This window comes from Odocoileus virginianus, chromosome 20, assembly GCF_023699985.2.
Source record: "Odocoileus virginianus isolate 20LAN1187 ecotype Illinois chromosome 20, Ovbor_1.2, whole genome shotgun sequence".
Taxonomy (NCBI): Eukaryota; Metazoa; Chordata; class Mammalia; order Artiodactyla; family Cervidae; genus Odocoileus; species Odocoileus virginianus.
This window is the reverse complement of record NC_069693.1, coordinates 9,720,733-9,744,888: the sequence shown is the minus strand read 5'-3', so window position 1 is coordinate 9,744,888 and position 24,156 is coordinate 9,720,733. Positions and strand designations below refer to the sequence as shown.

General features: G+C 43.0%; 1 protein-coding gene across 6 annotated transcripts; it reads left to right on the top strand.

Moving 5' to 3' along the window:
• Positions 1-93: 93 nt before the first annotated feature.
• LOC110137004 (zinc finger protein 45-like) lies at positions 94-18,035 on the top strand. 6 transcript variants are annotated; one of them, XM_070450731.1, is made up of 7 exons: positions 94-171; positions 8,970-9,129; positions 9,215-9,287; positions 10,490-10,544; positions 12,505-12,631; positions 13,683-13,778; positions 15,762-18,035. In XM_070450731.1, exons 4-7 carry the CDS (start codon positions 10,530-10,532, stop codon positions 17,303-17,305), a joined length of 1,782 nt encoding a protein of 593 aa, XP_070306832.1. In that variant the 5' UTR covers positions 94-171; positions 8,970-9,129; positions 9,215-9,287; positions 10,490-10,529; the 3' UTR covers positions 17,306-18,035. The 6 variants fall into 6 exon arrangements, with proteins under 6 accessions (XP_070306832.1, XP_070306835.1, XP_070306837.1 ...); XM_070450734.1 differs by having other exon boundaries at positions 12,445-12,631; XM_070450732.1 differs by having other exon boundaries at positions 95-175.
• The last annotated feature ends 6,121 nt before the right edge of the window (positions 18,036-24,156 follow it).

Genomic DNA, 24,156 nt, shown 5'->3' with positions numbered 1-24,156 from the left:
GTGGATTCTGGGAAATTCGATTGAGGCCGGGGACGTTTCACTTCCTGTAAGGGGGCGGGGCAATGACTCCTACCCCTCTTGTGGGTCCTGGGAAATGTAGTCCAGGAGCTCCGAATAGTTGGAGGTATTTCCGCTTTAGGAGGTTGCGATTGCGGACTTCGATTCTCTCGGGTAGGTGAGTCATTTCCTGGGAGCCTGCTGTCTCCTTTAACTTTTCTGACCCGGTCCTGGGATCAGCTGGACTCGGTGTTCGGTCGCAGGGCAAAAAAGCCGCGACTTGCGACAGAGGGCGGGATGGAAGGGTGAGGGCGGCCGCTTGCCTTCCTCTTACTCGCTGGATTCTCTGTGTTTGGGGCGGTTCACAAGTCTTGGGGTTGTAGGCGGACTGAAATCGGCAGTTTGACTGTCTCCAGGTCTCTTTGCTGTCCATTCCGCCTCCTCCAGCACCTTCCACACCGTTAGTTACTTCCTAGTGTGAAGGAAAGTGAAGTCGCTCAGTTGTATCCAACTCTTTGCGACCCCATGGACTGTAGCCCTACCCGTCTCCTCCGTCCATGGGATTTTCCAGGCAAGAATACTGGAGTGGGTTGCCATTTCCTTCTCCAGATCTTCCCGACCCAGGGATTGAACCCAGGTCTCCTGCATTGTAGGCATACGCTTTACCATCTGAGCCACAGGGAAGTCACTTCCTAGTGTTAGGTAGTTAGAATAGGGAAAAGGAATCCAAAATGGCGGTGGCTAAAAGACAAGGAAGGGAAAAGCCCGCGAAAATAGAACAAAGAAAGGTCAAAGAAAGGTCCGAGGACCGGAGTGAGGACTTGAGGTAGAACAGCACTGAGCGCAATTTGTTTAGGGCAGGCCCAGGGGGGAGAAAACATATAAAAGGAGGAGCCAAGCGCGCGCTCTCCCGCGTGCGTAGGCGCTCTCCACGCCCCGCGCCCGCCCCCGCCCCGCCCGGCGCGCTGGCGCGCTCCTCCACTCTTTTCATCTAAATAAAATAGAGCTGTAACACTGATTTGTCTAAGAGCTATGACACGGTTTATTCAAGACCTGAGAGCTGTGTCGCGCTGAGGGCTTTAATGTCCCTTGCTCCAAATCATTATGACAGACAAGAACCGAGAAGCATACACTTGTCTGACACTAGCAAGGTAACATTGGATGCGAATTTAATCTTTTTGTTCCTTGGATTCCTTTTCTATAGAAAGGGATTTTAAGAGTATAAGGCAGGTACTCACCTGCCTTTCGTAGATAGAAAAGCAGTCTATCGAAATAGTCAACCATTAGGAAACTGACTGCAGAGGAGACTTTTGGGATCAATTTGTGCAGGTAGGTTGAAATTTTATTGTAGAGGATTTGAAAGCAGGGTTAGTGAGTTTGGCCATCTTTGTAAAAATTTGAAAGCATTTTCATTTAATCTTATTTTAAATATTATTTAAAGCTTGTATACTGATTATAGAAGAAATGTGGATTCATTGTAGAGAATTCAGAAAATGTAGAGCTATGACATAGTCAAAACCGTTAAGAATTACCCATGTAGATACGTATGTTATAACTTATAGGATATGTATGACTTATATAGGACACAGACCTATAGGATATAGGTGATTATCAACATTTTTAAGTGCATTTCTGTTTTGCAGCTTTTCTATATGTATTTATCTATATTATATACAAGTGTTATCAGATTATTCATATCCTTAACTCTTAATTCTGAAAATTTCCAGACAACCTGCCAGGTTCCTCTGTCCCTGGAATTCTCCGGCGATAATACTGGAGTGGGTTCCTTTCCCTTCTTCAAGGGATCTTTCTGACTCAGGGATAGAACCCTGGTCTCCCTCATTGCTGGCAGATTCTTTACCATCTGAGCCACTGGGGAAGCCCCACAAAGTGTAATATAATGACTCCTGTGTAACAGTCATCCTGCTTCAGTTCTTGCTGATCTTGTTGCATCGCTGTCTCCCTGTACACAGGTTTTTCCCATTGAGTATTTTAAAGCAAACTCAGATGTTGAGTCAATAGAACTTAAACATTAATTATTATACCGAGACTGTGTTAGTTTGCTAAAACTTGTTGTTGTTGTTCCAACTTTCAGTTGGGTCTGACTCTTTGCAACCTCATGTACTGCAGCATGCCACATCACTGACACATCACTGAATGTCAGAGGCCCCTGAAATGACAGATCCATGTATTATTTGTAAAAGTGGAAAAAAAATTCAAGATGGAATATTCAGTTGCAGCAGTGGGCAATGTATGATTGAAAACAAGTAAGCTGAAGTTAAAGACCATGACATGGTTAGATGAGAATAAATAAGCTAGTGTATCTGAAGTACAGTACCTCAGTTCAGTCGCTCAGTCGTGTCCGACTCTTTGCGACCCCATGGACTGCAGCATGCCAGGCTTGCCTGTCCATCACCAACTCCCAGAGCTTGTGCAAACTCATGTCCATCCAGTCAGTGATGCCATCAACCATCTTATTCTCTGTTGTCCCCTTCTCCTCCTGCCTTCAGTCTTTTCCAGCATCAGAGTCTTTTCCAGTGAGTCAGCTCTTCGCAGATGGCCAGAGTATTGGAGCTTCAGCTTCTACTGGTACAAAATATCACAGCCTGACTGGCATAGACAACAGAAATAAATTTTCTCACAGTTCTGGAGCTAGGAGTCTGTCAGCAGATTTGGTTTCTTCTGAGGCCTCCCTCCTTGACTTGCAGATGGCTGCCTTCTTGTCATGTCCTCACAAGGTCTTTCCTTTGTGTGTGTGCATGCCCCTACTATCCCTGTTAATGTCCAATTTCTTCATAGAAGGACACCAGCCAGATTGATTTAAGGCCCACTCTAATGACCTCATTTTAACTTAATCACCCCTTTAAATGCCTTGTCTACCATTGCAGTCACATTCTGAGGTTCTGGTGATTAGGACTTCCATGTATGAGTTTATGGGTGGGACTCACAATTCAGTCCTTAACAGGTATTAACAGCAACTCTAAGAGTTTTCACACTTGGCCACTAGCAGTATGTTTTTTATATAAGAAACTTAGAAAGAGTTGCAGTTATGAAAGGAAAATGATGAATTTCCTGTGCTTCTTTGGAGTTGCACTTTGCCATGGGCATGTAACTCTCAATTTTATCTTTCTCTCCTGTTAGGCTACAGGGACCTCTGATTCATGGACCTGGTCCTATTCTTTTTGGAGAGTCCAGCACAGGGTCAGCAGAGAGGAGTTATCTAGTGAGTAGGTGTGATGCAAACAGTCACCCAGAGAGGCTATAGCCTGGAATTAGAGAACAAAATAAAAAGGCAATCTATAGGCATATGCTTTGGTGCCTCAGTTTCCTTTGGTGAGCTGTAGAATTCACCAACTTTTCCCGAGTGTTCAAAGGTTGATGTATCATCAACTCTCTCGCCTTCTGGGATGGCCCACACTTTGTGAAGTATATTTCTCTCTAAATCACTTTTTACCTTAAAAAAAAGAAGTTAATGTATCATCGTGCCTAATATTGTCATGGTCTCAAACAGATTTCCTTGTTAGCAGACCAATTTAAAAAAAAAAATGGAAGCATAGTTAATTTACAGTGTTGTGTTAGTTTTGAGCTTCTCGGATAACTCAGTTGGTAAAGAATCCGCCTGCAACGCAGGAGACCCTGGTTCGATTCCTGGGTCAGGAAGATCTGCTGGAGAAAGGATAGGCTACCCACTCTAGTATTCTTGGACTTCTCTTGTGGCCCAGCTGGTAAAGAATCCGCTTGCAATGTGGGAGACCTGGTGTTCGATCCCTGGGTTGGGAAGATCCCCTGGAGAAGGGAAAGGCTACCCACTCCAGTAGAGTCGGACACAACTGGGTGACTTTTACTTTCATGTTAGTTTCAGGTATGCAGCACAGTGATTCAGTTATTTATATATATGTGCATATATATATATATTTAGTACATATGTATATATACTCTTTGCAGGTTCTTTTCCCTAACAGGTATTGTAAAATACTGAGTCTAGTTCTCTGTGCTATACAGTGAGTCCTTGTTGGTTCTCTGTTTTGTGTATCAGTTCAGTTCAGTCGCTCAGTTGTGTCCGACTCTGCGACCCCATGAATCGCAGCACGCCAGACTCCCGGAGTTTACTCAAACTCATGCCCATCGAGTCAGTGATGCCATCCAGCCATCTCATCTTCTGTCATCCCCTTCTCCTCCTGCCCCCAATCCCTCCCAGCATCAGGGTCTTTTCCAATGAGTCAACTCTTCGCATGAGGTGGTCAAAGTATTATAGTTTCAGCTTCAGCATCAGTCCTTCCAATGAACACCTAGGACTTACCTCTTTCAGGATGAACTGGTTGGATCTCCTTGCAATCCAAGGGACTCTCAAAAGTCTTCTCCAACACCACAGTTCAAAAGCATCCATTTTTCGGTGCTCAGCTTTCTTCACTGTCCAACTCTCACATCCATACATGACCACTGGAAAAACCATAGCCTTGACTAGACGGACCTTTGTTGGCAAAGTAATGTCTCTGCTTTTTAATATGCTGTCTGGGTTGGTCATAACTTTCCTTCCAAGGAGTAAGCATCTTTTAATTTCATGGCTGCAATCACCATCTGCAGTGATTTTGGAGACCAAAAAATAAAGTCTGACACTGTTTCCACTGTTTCCCCATCGACTTCCCATGAAGTGATGGGACCAGATGCCATGATCTTAGTTTTCTGAATGTTGAGCTTTAAGCCAACTTTTTCACTCTCCTCTTTCACTTTCATCAAGAGGCTTTTTAGTTCCTCTTCACTTTCTGCCATAAGGGTGGTGTCATCTGCATATCTGAGGTTATTGATATTTCTCTCAGCAATCTTGATTCCAGCTTGTGCTTCTTCCAGCCCAGCGTTTCTCATGATGTACTCTGCATATAAGTTAAATGAGCAGGGTGACAATATACAGCCTTGACGTACTCCTTTTCCTATTTGGAACCAGTCTGTTGTTCCATGTCTAGTTCTAACTGTTGCTTCCTGACCTGCATACAGGTTTCTCAAGAGGCAGGTCAGGTGGTCTGGTATTCCCTCCCATCTCCTTCAAAATTTTCCACAGTTTATTGTGATCCACACAGTCAAGTGTATAGTACTGTATATATTTTAATCCTAAACTCCTAATTTGTCTCTCTGCCTTCCCCTGGTATCCATAAGTTTGCTGTCAAATCGATGTTAGTGTTCAGTTTTTTGTTTGTGATGTCAGGATCATGATGGGGATGCTGAGAGAAGCTAACATTTGTTGGGCACCTCTTCTGTTTCAGTGAATTTACAGTGCTTTGTGTGCAATAATTATTATTGTCATTTTTAAAATGAAGAAACAGTGGAAGACAGTTGAATAAATGACCTGGTGACCCAGCAAGGGGCAGAGCCAGAGTCAAACCTCAGCAGCTGGCTTTAAAACCTCCTTGTTCCAGCACTCTGTGACCAGGACAGCTTACTTAACTTCTCTGTCCCTCACTTTTCTCACATCAGGTAAGATGTGGTTAGATGGTAAAGAATCTGCCTTCAATGTAGGAGATCTGGGTTCGATCCTGGGTCAGGAAGATCCTCTGGAGAGGAAATGGTACCCCACTCCAGTATTCTTGCCTGGAGAATTCCATGGACAGAGGAGCCTGGCGGTCTACAGCTGAGGGGGGCGCAAAGAGTTGGACACGTGATGATTAAAAGAAATATGATGTGGGAAGTGCTTGAAATGGGGCCTGGCACATAGTACATCCTATATGTATTACAGACTACAGTTGTACTCTTTTTTCTATTATAGAAGAGTATGCAATATGAAAAATGCAGTGAGTTATTAAAAGTGCAAAAAAATATTTTATTTCTTTTCTTTTCTCCCCCATTTTATTCTTTTAATACTTCAATTTGAACATACAGTTGAGCAAAAATGAATTGTTTCCTTAATAACCTTTGTTGAAACTGATAACTAACAGAATTGGTTGTCTTTTGAACCTAGTCAGTTCCTGGGGGTGGAGAAGGCAATGGCACCCCACTCCAGTACTCTTGCCTGGAAAATCTTGTGGACGGAGGAGCCTGGTAGGCTGCAGTCCATGGGGTCGCTAAGGATCAGACACAACTGAGTGACTTCACTTCCACTTTTCACTTTCATGCATTGGAGAAGGAAATGGCAACCCACTCCAGTGTTCTTGCCTGGAGAATCCCAGGGCGGGGGAGCCTGGTGGGCTGCCGTCTGTGGGGTCGCAGAGTTGAACATGACTGAGGCGACTTAGCAGCAGCAGCAGCAGTTCCTGGGGGATAATCACATGGTCTCTATTGCTTTAAAAAGGCCTGAGTCTGCACCATTCACTGTGGTAGCCATTGGCCACATGAGACTTGTTCTTCAGATGTGGCTGGTGCCAACTGAGATGTGTTGTTAAGTGTAGGACACACAAGAGATTTCAAACACTGAAAAAGAATGTAAAATGTCTCAGTTGCAGGTTGAAGATAATTTGGATATGTTGCATTAAATAAAATATATTGTTAAAATGAAGGCCACTTCTTTTTACATTTTTCAATGTGTCTGCTAGAAACATTTAAATTACCCATGTATCTTACATTATGTTTCATGTGGGCAACACTGGTGTAAATGGAAGCCTCCATTTTTCCTCTGAGGATTTGCCTTCCAGGGCATTTACAACTTACTCTTAACCTCTTTAGACCTTCGAGGGCATCTTACAACAGAGAGAAGCAGGAAGCTAGTCATCAGGAGGCCTGAGTGCCAGTTCTAGCCCTGCCCTGGGCTTCCTGGCTATTCTTAGGCATTTCAGATAACACCTTGAGGGGCAGAATGGAAGACTGCACTGGTTCCCAAACTTGGGTCATATTAGAATCACCTAAGGAAGTTGGTACAAAGGGTAAAGACCCAGTCCTTTTACTATTTCAATGACTCTGGGCTTCTGTGGGTTTTTTTGTTTGTTTATTGAATTTTTTTTAACAGTATTGTTTCTGTTTTATGTTTTGGCCTAAGAGGCATGTGGAATCTCCCTGACCAGGGATTGAGCCCACACCCCCTGCACTGGAAGGCAAAATCTTAACCATTGGACCACCAGGGAAGTCCCTGGACTAATGTGTTCTTTTTTAGCTTTCTGGATGATTGTGATGGTGTTCCAATTCACCTGATTTAGGAAGGCGGAATCCCTGTCCTAAACAGTAGGAGATATCTGCACCGGGCAGATGAGGTTGGCAGCAGTTTGTTATCTGTTTATCACATACAGCCATGCAAGGCCACACGTGGTTGCACTTGGGACTAGAATGAAGCAACAGTGGCTCTGGGAGGCAGGCTCTGTAGTAAACAGGGTAGGGTAACCCTTGGTTCTGGCAGGAGGATGTGGTTGGCTTGCTTGAACAGTGTTGAAGCTGGCACAGAGGCGAAACCTGTTAGGTTGAGGACTAGGTGGGCTACATCTGATCATTTGATGGGGTGAATTGTGTCAGGTCTTCATTTATAAAGGTGATCGAATGACAGCATTGAGAGGTTACCAAGAAAGAACGTTTTCTATACTTAGTTTCCCCAAAAAAGAGACACAGCATGCCACCCAGGGCTATACAAGGCCTGTCACACACAGGAGTCATGGAGCAGAACAAGAGAACTGTGTCTTTATGACTATAGTGGTGGGAAGTAAAGAGGTGGTGACATCCCCCTTTGGGGCACTAAGAACAGGAGAGCAGGGGGCAGTGGTTGGGCGGGTTATATTACATTGACTAAAAAGTTTGTTTGAATTTTTTCCATAACATGTTATAGACCCTTGTGACCCTTATATGCCTTGGAAAGCTGGCTTGCGGGGAATGTGTTACTAACTGTGGTTGACAGTCTGGCCCTGTGATTCAACAGACTGAGGAAGAAGTTAGGAATCACAGACGTCAAATAGCTAGAATCTAAAAACATGGTTAAGGGATGGGACTTCTTGGTGGTCCAGTGGTTAGGACTCCTCACTTCCACTGCAGGGGACACGGGTTTGATCACTGGTCAGGGAACTAAGATCCCACATGCCATGTGGTGCTGGCAAATAAATAAATAAATAACTTAATCAATGAATTAAAATATAACATGGTTAAGGGAATTCGCTGGCAGTCCAGTTTTTAGGCCCAGCACTTTCATTTCAGGGGCCCAGATTCGATCCCTAGTTGGGGAACTAAGGTCCCACAAGCCACAAGGCACAACAAATAAATGAATAAATAAAAATAAAAACATGGTTAACCCATAGGCGAACTAGCCAAATGGGGAGTCTTCCCCAGGGAAGGGGTCATGTCTGGAGACAGCAGAGGGAGCTAAGAGCTAGGCCTTCTGGGCCTCTGTGAGGCTCAGAGGTGTCAGGGTAGAACTGGGAATTTTAGGCCTTACAATAGAGCTGGCTGGAGCTTGGAAACTACTGGACATTGGTCATGGTTATCATCCCGTGTCATATTACCTGGGGTTCATTTCCTGGTGCAGTGTCCTGACTGGACAATGAAATCACAGGCTGGGGTGCTAGGAGAGGGGTAAGAATGCAGATGTTAGCAACCCTCCTCCACAGTTTCTGGTTTAATTAGTTGTGAATAAGTTCTGAGCATTTCTTTGTCTTTGTTTTGTTTTAAAAAAACAATTTTTTTAAATACAGCTTTTAAAAGTTGCTTTCCATTTAAGATCTGACCGTTTTTTAAAAACTCCCGTGTGAGTCTGATGTGCTATTAGGTTAGACTCTGGGTGAAAATCTTGACTCTTCTGTTGGTCACTGGTTGATTATAACCAAGTTAATTCCTAATTTACAGATCAGACCTTGGGACTAAGAGTAGGAAGTTGGAGATGCTAGTGTTTAAATACCAGTGGTCTGATTCCAAAGCCTCCACCCTTCCTGACTGTTCTCATCTCCTTCAAGCAGGTCCTCTGACTTCAGAGTCCTTTTCCAGTTGCCATGTCTGTCTTCTGTCCCCAGCTCTCAAGCTCTCATTTCTCTTTCCATGAGACCTCAGACTCCCATCTGTGTATTTTTTTTTCCTAGAAGCAGCAGAGATACAAGATCTAGAAGACTAGCTCCTTTGTGAGAGTGGATTCAGGTTCCTCCTGCCTCTGGACCTCACCGAGCCTCGGCTTTCTCGTCTGTTATGTGGGAACAACAGTCGTGATCATCATCATTTATTGAGAACTTTCTAAAATGCCAGGTACAGTGCTAAGGTCATTTAGCTCATTCATCCCTCACAATAACCATAGGACTGACAATTCTCTTTTCTTCTCTCCCTGTTATAGCTGAGGAGAGGCACAGAGGTGGAGGTGATCAGACCAGCGTCACACCACTTGTACGACACTAGATTCTTCACAGGTGTGTGGGAGGTACCTAATGAAGCAATATGTGCCAAGTGCTTCTCAAGGTCCCTAGCACATAGTTAATGCTTTTGCAGTGTTAAACGTTGCCATTTGTATTGTTTTTGTCATTACTGTGATTAGCTTGTTAATTTAAATGGCATACTGATTAACTTACTGTTAAATAACAGGATTCTGTTAATTTTTCTTCAGCTCAATGATATGAGTTTTTTTAAGGCCCTACTGTTAAGCAAAGTCAAATTAGCAAGGTCTTATATCTTTGAAAAAGTGATCATTCGTAGTGTCATGAAAAATTTGACACTACGACTATAAAAGTAGAATAGTGGTTACCAGGGGCCAAGGGGATAGGCAGTGGAGAGTTAAGTGTTTGATGAGTACAGAGTTTCAGTTCCTGGTGGTGGAAAAGTTCTAGAGACAGATAGTGGTGGTGATTCACAATATGAATGCACCTAATGAACTTGACACCCTAAAAAAATGGTTCAAATATAAAATTTTATGTGATACATATTTTACACAGGGAAAAAAATCATCAATGTACTCTTAAATATTACTGCAAAGGCATCAAGTTAAGTATGACAAACCAAGTAAAAATAACACGTCAGAGGCTAAAGGTGATTTTCATATGAGAAAGCAACAACCTCTGAAGGATCCAGTGATAGAAACTATTTATGAGGACAGGTTTTTTGTTACTGAACATGACCTGCTTTCTGCTGCTACTGAGAAATGAGGTGCCTTGGAAGTGTTCTTTGAGCTTTCCGCCTACTCATTTAATTCTGACAGCAATCCTAAGCATTGTTTTGTTTTTATACTCCAGGTTTAATTAAAATTAAAAGTTGTATTCGAATGGTGAAAAGTTACATTAGCCTGTGCATTTTGCCACATAAGTTGTACTGAAATTGTGAATACAATTTAATTATTTTAGCAAAGACAGTAGCTGTACGAGATAGACATTGTTAATCCCTCCATTTTCTGCTGTGCCGTGGGTTCAGTCCCTGGGTGGGAAGTATCCCCTGGAGAAGGAAATGGCAACCCACTCCAGTGTTCTTGCCTGGGAAATCCCATAGACAGAGGAATGTGGTGGGCTGCAGTCCACGGGTTCTCAAGAGAGTCAGACACAACTTGGCAACTGAACAATAACAACATGATTCAGTGACATCCTTGACCAGACTTTGACAGTTTTTTTTCTTCTTCTCCTATCAGGCCTTCCTAAGACTCAGCAGTTCCCAAGGAGGAGGACAAAATGTCCAAGTTCAAGGTGAGTTGGGCTTGCCTTTCTAGGCATTCAGTTGTCACCTCATTTCTCGGCGATTAAACACATCCTGTTTGTCTTTCTTGGGAAACCCTGAAGTGAATAGTAGACATCTGAGAGCCTCTTCCAAGAAGAGTGCCAGATGATCATTGCTTTTTAATTTTAATATAGTTTCACTTTTGTTGTTTTATCACTTTTTTGTAATTTCACATATCAGAGTAGACTAGAAGATGTTAAAATATTGCTGTATACAGGTGATTCTTCAGTTCAGTTCAGTCGCTCAGTCGTGTCCAACTTTTTGTGACCCCATGGATCGCAGCATGCCAGGCCTCCATGTCCATCACTAACTCCCGGAGTTTACTCAAACTCATGCCCATCGAGTTGGTGATGCCCATCGAGTTGGTGATGCCATCCAGCCATCTCATCCTCTGTTTTCCCTTCTCCTCCTGCACCCAATCCCTCCAAGCACCAGGGTCTTTTCCGATGAGTCAGCTCTTCACATGAGGTGGCTAAAGTATTGGGAGTTTCAGCTTCAGCATCAGTCCTTCCAGTGAACACCCAGGACTTATCTCTTTCAGGATGGACTGGTTGGATCTCCTTGCAGTCCAAGGGACTCTCAAGAGTCTTCTCCAACACCACGGTTCAAAAGCATCAATTTTTCGGCGCTCAGCTTTCTTCACAGTCCAACTCTCACATTCATACATGACCACTGTCATAAGCAAATAATTGTGCCCTCAGGCCATGTCTGGAAACAATTTTGCTGTCATGACTTGGGGGATGTTACTGATACAGTACATCAGAGCCAGGGACGCTGCTAAACACCCTGCAGTGCACACAGCAGCCCCCTTCAACAAAGAATCATCTGGCCTCTAATGTCAGAACTGCCAAGGATGTGAAACCATACTGTCCCCAGTGCTATACATGAACAGTAGCCAAATGTGGGTGAAAATATGTGTAATCAGTTCAGTCGCTCAGTCATGTCTGACTCTTTGTAGCCCCATGAACCACAGCATGCCAGGCCTCCCTGTCCATCACCATGCTCAAAAAACCAAAGCTTGAAATCTGTAATAGGAATTTTACAGAATCCTAATATAAAACCCCAATTGGAGTATGTGCAAAGAATATTAACAGGTGGGACTTCCCTGGAGGTCCAGTGTTAAATATTCTGTATTTCACTACAGAGGGGTGTGGCTTCAGTCCCTGGTTGGGGAACTAGGATCCCACGTGCCTTGTGGTACAGCCAACGTAATTAAAAAACATATATGTATTGGCCATGTCCTGCCTGCCATGGGACACACACAGTAGGATTTGCTCCAGGACCTTGCTTCAGACAAGGAAGCTACTCCTCTATGAAACCATTGATACCTCTGTTGCTGAAAAAAAAAAAATTAAAAAAAAAAAAAGAATATCAACAGGCCAAGTTCTGAAGAAAAAAAATAAAAACGCCTAGTAAATATGTGAAAATATGATAAGCTTATTAATGATCAAATAAGTACAAATAATCAAATTAGTTGTTCTTTTACTGATAAGTTTGCCTAGGATTTAAAAATATGGTTATATCCAAAGTGTGGGATATGGAGAATTGGGGTTACTTATATACTCTTGGAGGAGGGTAAAATAAGAGAAAAGTTGAGAAGAAAATCTGCTGTTGTACATAATAATTTTGAAGCTGCCTTTTCTCTGACATGGCAATTTTTCACTGTTTGGAACTTATCCTAAAGAAATAATCGGAAGGGAAGCAAAAAATTCTATATAAAAAGTTTTCCTTTTCAGCATTTATTATGAAAAGAGAAATATATACAACATAAATGCATTATTGGGGATGTTTAATTATGTTACAGTAAAATTGACTCTGGTCTCTCAGCACCTGGAACCACTTTGTACACATCCTGCCCACTTTTCTCAGTTGTTACCCTTCATCCAGGAATGTTTGTTGCAAGAATCAGGAGTGTGATTGATGTTGTAGGAGGCAGTGACCTTCAACGATGTGGCCGTGGTCTTCACAGAGGAGGAGATGGGGCTGCTGGACTTGGCCCAGAGGAAGCTGTACCAGGAAGTGATGCTGGAGAACTTCCGGAACCTGCTCTCAGTGGGTGAGGACGGGTGCCCTCTGTGACTGAACAGAGACCCCCTGCAATATTCATGTGCCCTTGAACAGGCAGAGCTTCGGAGCTCTTAAACTGAATTTTGGTTTTCTAATCAGCATGAGATGCAGAGATCACAGGGCTTTTTGTTTGTTAGTTTGTTTTAATAATTATTTATTTGGCTGCATCAGGTCTTAATTGAGGCACACGGGATCTTGTTGCTTCATGCAGGATCTTTCATTGAAGTGTACCTTCTCTAGTTGCAATGCGTTGGCTTAGTTGCCCCATGGCCTGTGGGAACTTAGTTCCCCGACCAGGAACTGAACCTGCGTCCCCTGCATTAGAAGGCACATTCTTAACCACTAGACCACCAGGGAAGTCCCACAGAAATAGTTTTTCTTTCTCTGCTGACCAAAGTGTGTTTGTAAACATACTATAAATTGTCTGCATGATTGCTCTACCTTTTCGGGTTTTCAAATTGTAATCATCTCCAATTAGCAGGTCATGACATGCTTTAAGGAACTGAAACAAAATAGGGTAGAAAATATCACATCTCTTGGCAGTAACTGCACAATGTGATAAAAACTATGGCCTGTTGCCAAGAATAGTGTGAGAACTGGTGAAAAGGGTGCAATGAAAATAATGTCTTCCAATAATTTATACTTAGTCTTCATATCCTGGGGGCTTTCCAAGTGGCTCAGTGGTAAAGAATCCACCTGCAACACAGGAGATATGGGTTCGATCCTTGGTCGGGAAGATCTCCTGGAGAAGGAAATGGCAACCTACTGCAGTATTCTTGCCTGGAAAGTCCCATGGACAGAGGAACCTGGAGGGCTACAGTCTATGTGGTCTCAAAGTTGGACATGACTTAGCACCTAAACAACAGCAATGACTGCACATCCTTGGTTTTGCATAAAGTATATTTCTGCCAATGGGTCATAATTGAAGGCTTGGAAAACACTGATTTTTATGTCAGTGTTGATATAGTGTAAACCACAATTTTTCATAATTTGAGCTTCTAATGCATTCATTTTAAATGTTTGTCCTTGCCTTTTGACAGGACATCAATCCTTCACACCAGATGTACCATCCCAGTTAGAAAGAGAAGAAAAGCTGCAAATGATAAAGACAGCAGCCCAGAGCTGTTGTTCCTCAGGTGAGAGTCCTATGACTGAGTCTGTCCTGCTTCTTGTCGCCTCTCCAGCTGTCCAGGTCAGAGTGTAGTCTGTGGATTACTGCCACAGTCTTTGTAATACTCTCTCTTCTGCTTTGCTTTTTCACAATCAATTCTCCACTCTGAGTGATTCTTTTAAATTCAAACATTGTCATTTCTCAGCTCAGATCTCTCATTCAAAATAAAATTCCAGTATAGAAAGTGGCTTCTGATGTCCCCTATGCCCATCAGTTTTATAGTCTGCTTTTAGAAACAACTTTTTCACAGGGCAAGGGTAACATAGGGGTCTAAATATTGACTCCTGAATGAAAAAGGAAAATCTTTATCGATACAGGGAAAGGGTATAAGAATTTCAGAAACAGTCCATCTATATGCCCCATGGCCATCTTTATGCCCTATGCTTTTTTATTTTTTGGCCTTTCGAGTGATTCTTGCCAAGATTTATGTTTCTTTTTTACACTGTGTCTTGTGGGATCTTAGTTCCCCAACCAAGGATCCAACCTGGACATTGGCAATGAGAGCGCAGTGTCCTAACAATTAGACCACCAGGAAATTCCCTGATGTTGTGATCATCGTGATTTCCTCTCAGCAACATTCATTTAGGTTAGCCCTACATCTAGTGAGGACTTTCAGTTTCCCAACAAATTGGCTGTTTCCTCTTCCTTTCCTATGATGAGTAAATTACTTGCAAAAGCTCTTTTACTTTTGTAACATGGCTCAAGCTGTCACGGAGACATCAAACTAGGATTTATTTATCCATCCAGCATGTATTTCTGGAACACTGACCATATCAGACAGAGTTCTGAGTGGTGATAAACCTGCAAACAGTACAAAATGCTTATCCCTGTGGGTATTACATTCAAGCAGGAGAAGACATAAAATGGAAAAGATCAAGACTTTTTATGCCCTATACTATGTATATAGTATGTCAGATGGGAATATGGGCTATGTAAAAACAAAACAGTGTATGGTTAATGGAGATTTCCAAGAATGTAGAATAGATAGGAGAATTTAGTATATGATATTGTATGGTAATAAAAGAGGCACCACCGATAAGGCATTATTTGAAAAGACACCTCTAAAGAAGTTAGTAGCAAGCTATATGACTAATTGGTGGAACAGAGTTCCAAGGAGAATGTAATTCTTCCTGTCCAATACCGACTTAAAATCTGTATTCCACCCTATTTATTTCCTCCTTGCAAGGTCTTACTCTGTTGTAAAAATTAGGTTATCTTCTAATTTTTCAGTCTTTTTTTCCCCATGGAAGTTGTAGGAACTATATTGATGTGAAGTTTTAGAATAGTGTATGTTATTATAGTAAACTTCCCTGTGTATTGTCTTCCTGAAGGATATTTCCCAGCAGGAAACAAAAGAGCACTCTATCTGCTTATTCTCTGAACTTTAGGCCCTTAGGTGATAAATTATTTTCTTCCAAACATGTATCTTTCCAACCTACCAGGGCCTCCAAAGCTCCTGCCAGTGGAGAAAACTTCTAATAAAGCAAAAGTTTTCAACACTGCCTGGGGATGTCTTCTGACAATCTGTCAGTAAGGGTCTTACTTGAGCTTTTGAGCACTTGGATCAGATGTGCGATTATGTGAAAGCTGTTTATTAAACACTTGTTGCAGCAGAGAAAGTAAGGCTTGAGTAACATGCAGCCTCGTCTTGGTAAACATTCCCTAGGAGGTATTTTTTTTTGCTCTGTAGCTATTAGATCTCTAATTTATATTTCACTTATGAAACTTACTATGATTCTGAATGGATCCCACTAATGAGTAGTGAAAGGGAGCCTGGTGGAACAGCTCTCAGTGTCTGGAGGTATGCAAATGATACATGATGCTGAAGAAAAATAGAAGTTTTTCATGTCCCCATAAGGCCTTAGGGTGTGGGCGAAAGTTTATAACCTTGGCATCTCTGAGCAAAGCACTCATATGCCCCATCTCTTAATTTTCTTTATCCTCTTAGGAAATCAGAATCTAAATGCCATAGAGACTCTTGGAGAAGTTGGATTAAGGTATCTGCCCCACGAAGAGTTTTTCTGCTCAAAAATCTGGCTACAAGTTACAGAGGAATTAACCAGGTGTCGAGATTCCATGGGAATTATTCAAGGAATTGGCTCTCAATTGGAAAAACAAAGTGACACACTCTATAAAGATGAGTTCAGTAAAGACTTCACTCAGAGTTCACATCTTCAAGTTCAGTGCAGAGACTACACTGGAGGAAAACCCTATGAAGGGGTGGAGTGTGGGAAGGATTTCATATGGGGCTCTCACCTTCAAATGAACCAGACAGCCTCCACAGGAGAGAAGCCCTATAAATGTGAAAAATGTGAAAACACCTTCCGTCGGTTTTCAAGTCTTCAAGCCCATCAGAGAGTCCACAGTAGAGCAAAACTGAACAATCGTGAGACGTCACATACAGGTTTTAGTCAGAGGTCATATCTTCATCAACATCAAAGAGTCCCCACTGGAGAGAATCCACACAGATTAGAGGAGTGTGGGAGGAACATCAGAAAAATCTCACATTTTCAGGCTCCTCTGATAGCCCACCCATTGGAGAAACCCTATAAATGTGAGGAATGTGGGCTGGGCTTCAGTAAGCGCTCCTATCTCCATGTCCATCAGAGAGTTCACACGGAAAAGAAACCTTATCAATGTGAAGATCTTAATGTTCATTGTGGAATCCACACAGGAGAGAAGCCCTATAAATGTGAGAAGTGTGGGAAAGGCTTCGGCTGGGCCTCAAGTCTTCTGGACCATCAGAGAGGCCATAGTGGTGAGAAACCCTATCAATGCGATGCATGCGGAAAGGGCTTCAGTCGTGGCTCAGATCTTAACATTCACTTTAGAATCCATACAGGAGAGAGACCTTATAAATGTGAGGAGTGTGGGAAAGGTTTCAGGCAGGCCTCGCATATTCTGGCCCATCAGAGAGGCCACACTGGAGAAAAACCATACAAATGTGGTACATGTGGGAAGGGCTTCAGCCGGAATTCACATCTTAACGTTCATTCTAGAATCCACACAGGAGAGAAGCCCCATAAATGTGAGATGTGTGGGAAGGCCTTCAGTCAGTTCTCAAGCCTTCAAGTGCATCAGAGAGTCCACACTGGAGAGAAACCATATCAGTGTGCAGTGTGTGGGAAAGGCTTCAGTGTGGGCTCACAGCTGCAGGCCCATCAGAGGTGCCATACTGGAGAGAAACCCTACCACTGTGAGGAATGTGGGAAAGGCTTCTGTCGGGCCTCAAAATTTCTGGCTCACCGTGGAGTCCACACAGGAGAGAAACCATACCAATGTGATATGTGTGGTAAGCGCTTCAGACAGAGATCATACCTTCAAGCCCATCAGAGGGTTCACACTGGAGAGAAACCATATAAATGTGAGGAGTGTGGTAAGGTCTTCAGTTGGAGCTCCAATCTTACAATTCATCAGCGACTCCATGCTGGGGATGAGGGTGACAAGGACTTTGCCTCAGCAGAGAATACATACAGCAGAGAATCTCTATAAAATTGCATGTGTTAATATCTCACATGCGTGCTGAAATAGTCCTGTCATAGAAAACAAAACATTTATCTCCTTGAGAACTTGCAAAGTGTCATGGTGGTTGGGTGACCACACAGCAGAGAAGTCTCATGAGTGTAGAGACAGAGAGCTTCACTCACAACCCTCACATTTAGCAGATAACTACACGGATGAGAGGCGTGGGAAGGATGGATCCGATCTGGAGGGAACCAAATGTTCTAAGACAGAAATGCCCGAATCTCTTCCACTGGAATAGAAGCTCCCGGAAGGCATGGACTTTGTTTACAGCAAGTCCACTTTGCCTTTTCAGTGCCTACCACACTGCAGGTGTCGAGCAATGTGAAATGAGTGAAAGGGAGAACAGTCACTTTTGAAATTTTTATTCAGTTCCTCTCTAAAATTTTCTATAAACTTGTAAACAGAGGAATTCTCCAAGGCTTGGAGGATTCGATTAGACATTGGGGTCATCGTCCAAACCCTGCAGGTCTTCTGAACCAGTGCTTATCAAACTGAAGGTCATAACCCAATAATGGGTACAGAATCACCAGGTTGTGTGTGGCCAGCAATTTTGTATGCTAACAGTTCCTTATTGATGTGTAATTTTCATGGAAGCACATGCATAAATCTCAAGTTTACAACTTCATGAATTTTGACAAATGTATCTATTTGTATAATCATCACCAAAATCAATATATACATTTCTATTAAACCTGAATGTTTCCTTGTGTACTGTTCTTGTCAGTTCCACCTCCAGTGGCAGCAAGTATGATAATTTCTATATGGTGTATTAACTAGATATGTCTGACAATATTTGTGTATCAACACAGGTTTTCTTTTTTTGGTAAATACTTAGGAGTGGGATTGTTGGCTTGTAAGAGTATATCTAACTGTGAAAAACAGATGTGTCTAAAGTGGCTTTGCCATTTTGCATTCCCACCACCAGTGCATACTAGGATTTTATTTTTTAGCATTTCAGTAGTAGTGGTTTCTCATGTTGGTCTTAATTTACATTTCCCTAATGACTAAGTTGAGCATTTTTATACATGAATGTTTGATAACCATAGACCTATTTTCTTTGGTGAACTGTTTTCTTTTTCTTTATTTTTGAGTTTTTTATAGTTCTGGACACTTGTCCTTTCTCATGTGTTTTGCAGATACTTTGTCACAGTGTGTGGTTTTTGTTTTTGCCCCATTAGCAGTATTTTTCACAGAGCATTTTTAAGTTTTTTAAATTTTTTATGAACTTCAGTTTTTGTCTTCCGTGATTGTGCTTTGGGTTTCAGATATAAGAACTCTGCCTAATTTAATGTCACAAAGGTTTTTCTGCCCCTGCTTTTTTTCCTGCTCTAAAAGCTGCACAGTTTCAGGTTTTACATTTAGGTCTATGATCCATTTGAATTAATATTTTTACAATATTTATTTATTTGGCCGTGCCAAGTCTTATTGGTGGCACGCGGAATCTTCGCTCTTGCGGCATGCGGAATCTTTATTACGGGCTTCTGGAATCTAGTTCCCTGAGCACAGATCAAACCCAGGCCCTCTGCAGTGGAAGCCGGAATCTTAGCCACTGAACTACCACGAAAGTCTCTGACTCACTGACTTAGGTGACTCAGACTCATATGAGAGACACAGTAAAGAATCAACCAAATTACTGTGTTCTCTTGGGCCCATGAAGGTTATACACTTTTGAGCTTTGTATGTTTTTTGCCTCACCACACTTGTACAATCTCTAATCTCAACCAGGCATTGACCCCAAGTCACTTCAGTGAAAGCCTGGAATTTTAACCAGTGACTCAGCAGGGAAGTCCCTATAATACAACCTTAATGTGTTGTTATCAACAATTTGATGTAGATTTCCAAACGTGCAGCTTCTAGAGCCTTCACCGTGTGCGATGTTCTTTCCGAGAATCTGAAGTCCATCACTGGAGTTTGAACTAAACTTTGAAATGCTAATGTAGTTTTGCTTACAAACAGTAGCTTAAACAACATACAATAGTCCCCGCTCCTGGATTCAGGAGAGGGTAACACTCGCCTCTAGAAGGGATCCACCTTACTGCCCAGGAAGTCGACTGCATAAACTTTGCCTGCAAGGGCATTGTGGAAACTATAGTCCAACATCTGTGAAGGGTCTTAAATACGTCCAGTGGAAAGAATGAAAAGTGTTAGTCGCTCAGCCGTGTCCGATTCTTTGCGACCCCAAGGACTACAGCTCGCCAGATTCCTGTCTATAGAATTCTCCAGGCAGTAATACTGGAGTGGGTTGTCATTTCCTTCTCCACACAATCTTCCCGACCCAAGGATAGAACGTCGGTCTCCTGCAAGGCGGGCTTCAGATGGCAGGCCTTCTGAGAATTCGGGGGTTATGCCCACTTGGCTTTCTGAGCAGTGTAGTCAACAAGTTCGGTATCCTCTCGGACACTTTCGCTACAGGCGCGACCCCGACAAGGGAATTGTGGGAAGTGTGTCTCCAGAGCAGCCTCTGGGTGGAACTTCCGCTCTGGGCGTAGCTTCCTCTCTGGGCGGAACTTATGCTTTGGGCGGTCCTGTTATCCCCCTCTCCTACCTGGCACCGGTGATTGGTTTCTGCATTTTGCGACCCGTGGGAACTTGTTTGGGAACCTGTCTAACCCAGTCATCGATTTGGGGGAGAGAGCTTCTTCAGAGAGCAGTGGTTTGAGGGATGGGGCGTGGAAGGTGGTTCCTTTGGGCTGAGGCCTCTCCGTTCCCGGATGTGGATTGGTAAGTTTTGGTCTAGTTGGAGGGTCTCCAGATTTCTCCCCGTGAGGATCCTCCTCCCAGGCTGCGCGCTGTCCATCTTACTCTGTCATTTGCCGCAGTAGAACACGGGATGAATTAAATTTCTCCTTCTCTGACGGCTTTCCGTAAGTTTGGGATGAGGTTGCTACTCTTAAACATCAAGATTCAATTCCCTGTTGGTCCAGTGGTTAGGACTCCGCACTTTCACTGCCAAGGACCTGGGTAGGATTCCTGGTCGGGGGGGTAAGATCACACAAGCCGCTCGTTGCACGGCCACCCCCCCCCCCAAAAAAAATTCCAATGGGTAAATTTAAACATCTAATTTGCCTTTATGAAGCAGTTTGTGAACTGGTCACCATACGAGGGTTATTCAAAATGGACACTTTTTTCCTTAAGAAAAAGAGTTGGGCAAAGGAATTGTTAGTTAAAGAAAAGAAAGGATAATTTTAGCTCATGACATCTTTTTTGGGGAGGGATGGGAATGGCAAGGGCTTTATAGTGCAGATACCTGTTCCTTGGGGGATGGAGATTTTAGTGCTGACCATAAAATACCAACCTAGTTGATTAAGATTACATTTCTATGAAAGATGAAAACTGAAATAAAGTCTTGATTTGCTGCTGTGGTGTGTGTGTGTGACAATGACTCCACTTTAGGCCTTAAAAAAAAAAAGTACTACCTTCGTAGTGTTGCAGAAACCAGGAATCATGAAACCAAGCACCACACTGCGAGAGATGGAGAGCTCAGGTTTATTATACCGGTGGGCTCAGAGGAGTTAACACTCCAAGCTCTGAGCCCCAAACAAAGGGGTTACAGAGATTTTATAGACAAACTATAGTGCGCAACACTAGGTGCTAACAGGCTGGTTTAAAATCAGGGGTTTTGAACACGCAGGAAGAGCTGTCAAGATGGGGAGGGGGATGCCGTACCTTTACATGGATAGGCATGATTAAGCAGGTTTGCAGGGGCTGGGCAATTGCAAAGAGCAGGACAAGATGAGTGAGATAACCTCCACTTCCTAGTATTGTAAGTCCCCACTTTCTGAGACTACATGACCTACGTAACCCAGACTTTGCAAGGAGGAAGCTGAGTTATCCAGGCAGAACGAGCAGGGAGTTATATAAAATTTTAACTTTTCCTTTTCAGTAGTTCAGTGGTTTGAGAATTAAACCAGTTGTTGACTCACCCAGTTGTGTCTGACTCTTTGTGACCCCATGGACTACAGAACACCAGGCCTGCCTATCCCTCACCATCTACTGGAGTTTGCCCAAGTTCATGTTCATTGCATCAGTGATGCCCTCCAGCCATCTCATCCTCTGACACCCTCTTCTCCTTCTGCTCTCAATCTTCCAGAATCAGGGACTTTTCCAGTGAGTCATCTGTTTGCATCAGATGACCAAAATACTAGCGCTTCAGCTTCAGCATCAGTCCTTCTAGTGAATATTCAGGATTGATCTCCCTTAAGATTGACTGGTTTGATCTCCTTGCTGTCCAAGGGACTTTGAGGAGTCTTCTCCAGCACTGCAATTTGAACGCATAAAGTTTTTGGTGTTCTTTCTTCTTTACTGGTCCATCTCTCACAATCCTATGTGACCACTGGGAAGACCATAGCCTTGACTATATGGGCCTTTGTTGGCAGAGTTATGTCTCTGCTTTTCAATACATTGTCTAGGTTTGTCATTAGATTCCTGCCAAGAACCAATCGCCTTCTGATTTCATGGCTACAGTCACTGTGTGCAATGATTTTGGAGCCTAAGAAGAGGAAATCCGTCACTACTTCCACAATTTCCCCTTCTATTTGCCATGCAGTAATGAGGCCAGACGCCATAATCTTTGTTTTTTTTTTTTTAATATTGAGTCTTAAGCCAGGGTGAGTGTGTGTGACTGTGTGTGTGAAACAAATGACTCCACTTTGGACCTGTTAGTTCTTTTTTTTTTTTTTTTTAACACTACTTTCGTAGTACAGTGGCTTGAGATAGTGTGAATAAAATCTTGTTGGAGAAAGTATGCATATTTTGAGGTGTAGGGCAATCATTTTAGCTTATCCATGGTTTGGCCTTGTATGTAGCACTGCTTTTATTGAAAAGCCCACTGGGGATTTGGGTAATTTAGGTGGCAGGCAGGAGTCACTGTTATGGCTTGAATTCTTTGCTTTGAGGTAGCATACTCACTCAGGAGCTGGAGTCATTCTGAGCCAAAAGCAGCCAAAATGTCAGTGCCCACATTGCACTTGCCTATGGAAACCACAGTGACTGGCACCTAAAATGTCCCAAAGCATCACACCCACAACCTCATCAGGCACATAGGCCACACAAGCACATAAGCACTATGGGTACCAGGTTCATCCCCAAAGCCCAGTGTCACCAGTTTAATCTTTAGACCTACAAAGGCCTAGAAAAACTACCATATGGGATGCAGCGTCCAGGATTCCCAGAAAAGTCTTAATTCCTCTTTCCCCCTTTTATCTTGGAGAATAGGGCCACTGTCTCTGGTGAAGACACGGAGACCTTGATCCAATCCCTAAGTATGTTATTTGGCTGGAGACATTTGAATCTGCAATGTCCCCTTAAATAAGATGCAGCATCCAGTTAGCATGGGATTTTACTAGCTTCTGTCCTTATGTGTCCTTCAATTTTTAAATTTCTCCCTCAGGGAGGAGATTATCTCCAAGTTTCAGTAAAGCCATCTGTCGTTTGGTACTGCACAAAAACGAGAGTTGTGAGTGACCTGGACTGGATAGAGCTTCCTGCACAGGACCCTTGTATTTCTTCCAGACACTGCAATCCCTGGGACATCATGGGAGTTGGCGAGTTGCACACAAGGGAGTTTGAGCTTGGTCAAAAGCCTGGGTAGGATATAGTCTCCCTCTCTTCTAGGAGTCTCCTCTCAGACTTCTGTCCGCACCCACTGCACCAGCTTCTCCCTGGTAACAGGAAGCTTATGTATATCCTGTTTGTCCCCATGTGGCCAGAGGGTAGGCAGCAGCTCAGTTTTTCACTCAGGGAACTGGTACTGCCAAGGGACAATAGGACTGAGAAGCCCTTGCATCTCCACCCTGCCATGTGGAAATGTCCCTGCTCAATCTGTTAACGGATTTGGGCTTTGGTTGGGTGTTTTGGGACAGAGCCTAAGGAAGCAGGGTTCACTCTAGGTTGGATGCTGTCAGAAAGCTTTGGGAGAGCAGACAAAACAAAGATAAAGTCTAAAGTCGTAAAGAAGTAGCAGTCACTCTTTTAGCCAAGAGGATGATGCTTGGTATTATGTGGGTGGCACAGTGACCTTATTTTTGTCTGTCTAAACAAAATTATGCAGGGGCCTTATTCTGTCTTACTTTACCCATAGTCTCAGAGACACCTCATTTGAGGATGGTATTCTGTGATTGGTTTATATCCTAAAGGAGAATAACATTGGCTTAGTTCGAGTGCCATGCCAGCTTCCACATGTCAGGGGCTGTTTTGTTTTCATCTCTCAGATTCATTCAATGAATCATTATATAATCATCATTGAAAGGTTTTAGATTTTCAGTGGCTTTTATCAGAAAATGTCTAGCTTATATTGAATTTAGAGAAATAGAGGAAAAATACGAGATTTGAAAAACAAGTACATAGTGGGGACTTCTCTGGTGGTCCAGTGATTAAGACTCTGTGTTTCCATTGGAGGGGGTGTGGGTTCAAACCCTGGACAAGGAACTATATAAGATCTTGCATGCCATATAGTGTGGGCAAAACAAAAAAACCAAGTCTGTGTGTTGATATATGTTAAGTATGTTTATAGGGAGAGGAAAAATCTGCTTATCTTCAAGGGACAGAATCTAAGTATCATTCCACCCCACCCCATCCCCCATTTTGCTTTATACTGTTTTAATTAGCTTCGAGTAACACGGATGAGAGAGTTGGACTGTGAAGAAAGCTGAGCGCTGAAAAATTGATGCTTTTGAACTGTGGTGTTAGAGAAGACTCTTGAGAGTCCCTTGGACTGCAAGGAGATCCAATCAGTCCATCCTAAAGGAGATCAGTCCTGGATGTTCATTGGAAGGACTGATGCTGAAGCTGAAACTCCAATATTTTGGCCACCTTATACG

What these genes read in the sequence shown, in the direction of transcription:
- LOC110137004 (XM_070450731.1), top strand. An exon ending in CCGGAACCTGCTCTCAGTGG is followed by an intron (nt 12,632 to 13,682) that starts GTGAGGACGGGT and finishes GCCTTTTGACAG; the next exon opens with GACATCAATCCTTCACACCA. An exon ending in CCAGAGCTGTTGTTCCTCAG is followed by an intron (nt 13,779 to 15,761) that starts GTGAGAGTCCTA and finishes TTATCCTCTTAG; the next exon opens with GAAATCAGAATCTAAATGCC.